The sequence below is a fragment of the Anastrepha ludens genome, chromosome 2, assembly GCF_028408465.1.
Source record: "Anastrepha ludens isolate Willacy chromosome 2, idAnaLude1.1, whole genome shotgun sequence".
Taxonomy (NCBI): Eukaryota; Metazoa; Arthropoda; class Insecta; order Diptera; family Tephritidae; genus Anastrepha; species Anastrepha ludens.
This window is the reverse complement of record NC_071498.1, coordinates 53,895,209-53,901,208: the sequence shown is the minus strand read 5'-3', so window position 1 is coordinate 53,901,208 and position 6,000 is coordinate 53,895,209. Positions and strand designations below refer to the sequence as shown.

At 36.6% G+C, this 6,000-nt stretch overlaps 1 protein-coding gene across 1 annotated transcript in view; it reads right to left on the bottom strand.

The window, feature by feature from the left end:
* Positions 1-608: 608 nt before the first annotated feature.
* The window catches only part of LOC128871155 (uncharacterized), a 52,264-nt gene continuing 46,872 nt past the window's right edge, over positions 609-6,000 (bottom strand). The window contains exon 2 of the mRNA XM_054113307.1: positions 609-1,003. Within this exon, the coding sequence (XP_053969282.1) occupies positions 832-1,003 (172 nt within the window). The 3' untranslated portion in view covers positions 609-831. The remainder of the gene's footprint in view (positions 1,004-6,000) is intronic.

Below are 6,000 nucleotides of genomic sequence, written 5' to 3'. Positions count from 1 at the left end.
TCAATTGCTAAAATTTATAAACAGCCGATAGCTGCAGAAATCATCCAAAATCTTCAGAAAGCAACAAAGTGCTCAGTTTTCCTTTAAATTAAGGCTTAGAGTGATCTTATTTGTAAGGGTAGGCACAAAATGCTTATTTACGTCAGAGCTCAAGTACTTCCAAAATAATTGAATGGCAATAATAATAACCAAAAATATACAATTCCCATATAATTTATGCTTAGATACCCGAACGCCTTGCCACGCACAGCAGGGTTAACTATTAATCGTGCAATTTTCTCGGAAATACTTTCAGAAATCAGTGAGTAGCATAGTGAACGAGAAAATCGCTGACAATTCATTCATACTGCCTAAAACATTTTTTCATGCCTTTATTTTTTAATTTTGTTTGCAAATTGGGAACAACAACAACAGTTACACGCCTGTCCATTGTATTTGATTGTGTCGCTTCCCTTTAGGGTTTATAAGTAAATGCTTTTACAAATGCCCTTTTCGAAATTATAAAGAAAACAAATTTATTTTGCGCCTTAGACAAAATGGGGAAAAATAGAATAAGCACCATTCCATATATATTAATATTATGCCACAACCCAAATTTCAACATTATCCACCAGTCCGTTTGCCAATTGACCGATAAACAGTCCCTTGAGAAATCGACGCCAGCATACAGAATTTACATTGACAATTTTACCCACACACGCACAGGCGCACAAACAAACATATGTTTTGCCATTCAAACCTACTTCATTTACATAAGGAATATATTTTATGCAGTAACTGTACATATATATGTACATGTACTTTACTATATACCGATTTATTTTTTGCACATCACTCACCTTGTATGGGCACGTAAATATTCAAATAAAGGCAATCTTCCGATTGATTTTGCAGATACGGCAGTAGACGTTTCAAGTACTCCAATCGTCCTTTGGGCATACGCTCTAAAGCGGCTGTCTCGTTGGCGATGTCGGGTAGGCGTTGCGGGCAAACCGGGCTGAATCTGTGTTGGAGAGAAGAAGCAGAGAGGTATGTCATGAAAATTGCACATTTATTGTGGAGCCAAATGTGTGGGTGGCCCAACGGGGCATTGTCTGTATAATTTGCTATTGAATAGGAAGCTTGAAAGATATTTAAGTAGTGATGCGCGAATGGGAGAAAATATGAAACATTTTTTTAAAACTATATAGCTATTGGATACAATTTTTTTAAATTTTTTTCGAAGTTGTATCTTCTCTTCGGGCATGTCGCTTGAAACTTATTTTCGCACAATTTTTAATTACGTATGCATAGGTTTTTTCTATTTTATTTATTTATTTGTGTCAATTTTGGGCAAACGAAATACGTAATAATGAAATAAAAATAATTATTTTAAATTGACTACACTGTGGTGCTAGATTCTTCCACATTGTGTAGTTATTCAATGGCATTCAGAATAGATTAAGATTTAGATAAGTCTGAGTCTAAAACTTTGAGCAAAAATATAACAAAAAGAAGCAGTTTATTGGTGGCTCAATGGTTTTTACAACTGGTGGAAAGATAATTGTTTACTTCGATGTGAGAAATTTTACCGGATGTGAGACATTTAGGAATGCTTAGCGTAAAAACGAGCACTTTCTGCTCTCTTACCATTTATATAAACAGTACGGTAAGCTCTTCGAATGAAGCCAAGCTGGAGGTCGAAAATTCCAAAAAACGCACCAAAACCTCGAAATATTTTTGTTGTCACCGATCGAGATACAATTGACTTCACCGTGTTTAGAGTGCGTTACTGTCAAGATGTTTTATAGGATAGATGTTCCCGTGCATTTGTTTTGAGCAGGCAGCCGCTCGACCTTGAACGTTCCGATGAATGGGCGTGACGCTGCATTATTGCCTCGCGCGTGCATCCGAAAGTTTTTGTTTATAAAAAGAGTACAACTATTCCGAGAATATCCGGGTCTGATGGATTTTCTCCGCGATGGTAAGTGGAGTATTTATATACTAACTTCGAATGATATTTTTGATATTGGTGCCTGTCAGATACATCCAACGAAAGTGTTTTATTTCTCATTTGTTCAATAAAAATTTCAATATTGAGTGAAAAATTAGTTCATGAGTTGAACCGAGTTGAGCTTAGAGCCTTAGAGTTTCGGGATCGGAAAAGTGTCTACAATAAAATACCGATTCAATCAACTGCGGATTCTTGCGGATTTGCCTTTATGAACGATTTTCGTGTGACCACGCGCTTGCCGTTTGCCGAGCACGGCTGGCGCAGCGGTGCAGTGTGAGTCCGGCATACGGCCCGACCGCGACGCGGCCGAGCTATACGGAGAATTTGTCGATCCCCAATTCTCATTTTGTAAAAGTATTAATCAATGCATGTAGGGATCGTTTATTTTAGTTCAATGTAATATATAATTTTTATCCAATATTTTCCAATTTTTGTTTTCAGTTTCTAAACAAATAGAAGTATCGCGGATGCGGCGACAAATGTTTGAGGCGCTCCTTAATAATGTTGACGCAGATTTCGTAGTAAAAATCAGGATTCTGATCAAAAAATTAACTACTTATTCTCCCGATTCATGCCAAATTTCAACTATATCAAAAGGACCATTGCAAATTTTTTTTGGGAATTGAAGAAGTGGCAAAAAGTTTGACGCAAAAGAAACATCTTCGACGAAAAATTTAAGAATTGGCTGGATGCTTTAATGGATGTTGTGGTAAAATACACATTTTTAATAATACCTCCTCATTTATAATTTTTAGAAATGGTCGTTGTCAATATAACCAACTTTATTGAAAATTTTATCGACCGACAATGAAACCACATCGAGCGTTTCATTTGGAAATCCTGGTTCAGCAAAAAAAAAGGAATAATGGTGATAGACCTAAAGTGCCTTTTTTCGAAGTTTCTACCCGTTCAAAGCTACGAAAAGTCAGTTAAATGCGAGAAGAGTACTCTACCGAGGAAATATCGTTTGCCGCAAAAGTTAGTCTTCGAAGTGATGTAGCGGTTGCAGCATCCCAAGTGATTCGAGATGTGATGGAGTCCCCGACACGCGCTGATAAATACAAGACAGCAATGAAACATTCCACGCAGAAGATGACTCAATTTACTCCTGAGGAAGGGTTGGCCACCATGATCGAAAGCAAAGTCACAAGGCAGCAGTATGAAGTCTTTCGTGACACTTACAAATCTCGTAAGCTTCCACCTTTACCTCCATATGGAAACATTTTAGAGGCAAAACAACGTTGTTACCCGGAAAATATAACAATTTCTGAGACGCGCGCTGAAGTTAAATTACAGTCGCTTCTGAATCACACTTGTGCTAGAATTTTGCTTTCGCAAACAGATGTTTTACAACAATTGCTTCCCAATACTTCCGAGAAATTTTCTTTAAATGCTAAGTGGGGTTTCGACGGCAGCTCCGGTCACAAGGAATACAAACAAAAATTTGAGGACGAAGGTGGTTCAGACACGAGTGTTATATTGACATCCCTTGTACCTTTACAACTTCTTGGATTTGATAACGATTCCCACAAAGATATCGTTGTTTGGAAAAATCCTAGACCGTCTTCCCCACGTTTTTGTAGACCGATACGACTACAATTTATAAGCGAAGATAAAAAGTCAACCCTTGAAGAAGAGCGAGCAATTCGTGAGCAAATCGAATCTTTTGAAAAAAATTCAGTACATTCATCGACGGAAAAACTGTAGAAGTTGAATTTACTTTAGCATTCACAATGATAGATGGTAAAGTTTGCAATGCTTTGACGAATACGACATCTGCAATGCGTTGCTATTTGTGCAATGCAACTGCAAAACAATTCAACGATATTGACGCGATGAGAGCAATCCATGTTGACGACTCTAAATTTCAATACGGGTTGTCAACATTGCATTTTTGAGTGCCTTCTGCACGTAGGCTACAAAAAAGAAATTCAGAAATGGCATTAAGCGTAAATCTGAAATACAAGAAGCGTTCAAAGTTGAATTGAATCTGTTAGTTGACCGTCCGAAACCTGGTATGGGGAATTCCAATGATGGGACTCCGAAGTATACTGTAGAACTTTTGGCTTGAAGAAAGAATTATTCGACCGATTTTACGTCATTTTACAAGTTGTATCCAGCGGTTTTAATGTAAATGTACTGTTATTTGAGAGCTATTGCACAGAAACTGTCAATATATATGTAACTGAATATTCGTGGTATTATATGCCGACCACTGTCCCTAAAGTTCTTATCCATGGCGCATAAATTATCCAGTCCGCTATTTTGCCTATCGGACAGTTGTCAGAAGAGGCACAAGAAGCCCAAAATAAAGACATTAGGAATTACAGGAAGCTCTTTTCGCGGAAATGTTCTAGAACAAGTACAATGGAAGACATATTCCATTTGCTTCTTGTGATCCCCATATTTCTAGTTTGAAGAAGTTAAAGCCGAAAAAAGGAAAGACATTATCTTCGAAAGCGCTTGCATTGTTGAGTTATGAGAGAAGCGAGAACCATGATACTGATAGCGATAACGAAACCCAAAGCGATAACGATGATTAGAGTGTGGTGTAGCATTTTGTGAAGAAAACATGTTTATCAATAAAACATTTCTCATTTTCTTTATGTGTTATTTCCATTATTTTAGGAGTTCACCTTAAACTTATAGTATATACAAAATTAATTAGCCTTCTGTAGCTGCCATTTTGAATTTTGAAAAAGTACAGTGACCTCGAAAATGTAAGTAATTCATTAATTCATTAATTTTTATACACGTTTAGTGGTTTTGGTGCGTTTTTTGGAATTTTCGACTACCTTGGATGTGTTTGTACAATATGGGTGTCAGATGGAAGCTGTTGATGAAAGCTTTTAAGTGAAGTAATTTTTACTGCCCATTTCCGGGATAAAGAAAGGAGATGGAGCTGGAGATGGAAGAGGAAAAAGAATAGCTACAGGAAGAGGAAGAGGAAGAGGAAGAGGAAGACCACTTATTATTAAAAATAAAAAACAAAAATTCTAAAAAAAATTTAAAATGTTACATATACGCTTATTATATAAACGTTAATCTGAAGTCAGTTATAGTGAAAAATTCATTGTATCATTGCCGGCGTGATTGGTGATCGTTTCCTTAATTTTTTACAGAATGATTATGCTAATATGAGATATTACCTACATATATCATTCATATATTTCCGTATTACCTGTGTACTCACAAATATACGGTTGAAGCAAATATATGTCAGTTTTTTTACTTCGCCTGGAAAAGTTTATATAAATTTAAGAAGAGTAAATAGAACTTATTTTATATCAGACTGCACGCAAAAAAGTCATTTGCACCTGAACACATAGCTGGGTTAAGGCGGGGAGGAATAGAACAGTTCTCTTCTCCTTCTCCGCTTTTTCGCACACGTAATTGTATGGGATGAGTGCACGATGGCACATAAAAAGTCACTGGAAGCGCTTGATAGGACATTACGAGATTTACGTAGTAAAAATGTAATGTTTGGTCGTGCCTTAGTGCTGCTGACAGGTGATCTTAGACAAACACTGCCTGTTATTCCTCGAGCAACTGTAGCAGATGAATTGGCTGCATGTTTGAAATCATCATATTTGTGGAAACATGTTCAAACACTCAAACTAACTACAAATGTACGTGTTCTAATGCAAAATGATCCATCAGCTGCTGAGTTTTCACAGCAATTATTGGATATTGGAAACGGCAAAGCTCCTGTCGATAATTTAACTGGTTTAATAACTTTACAACCAAACTTTTGTCAAATAAGTCAAACAAAAGAACAGTTAATTCAAAGTATTTTCCCAAATTTGTCTCAAAATTACAAAAATCATGATTGGCTTAGTGAACGAACCATCATGGCTGGCAAAAATGAAGATGTTAATGAAATGAATGCGGCTATTTTGGCTAACATACCAAGTCCAGAACAAACATATCGATCCGTTGACACTGTTACAAATCAAGATGATATTGTAAATTATCCCACTGAATTTTTGAATCCCCTTGATTTACCT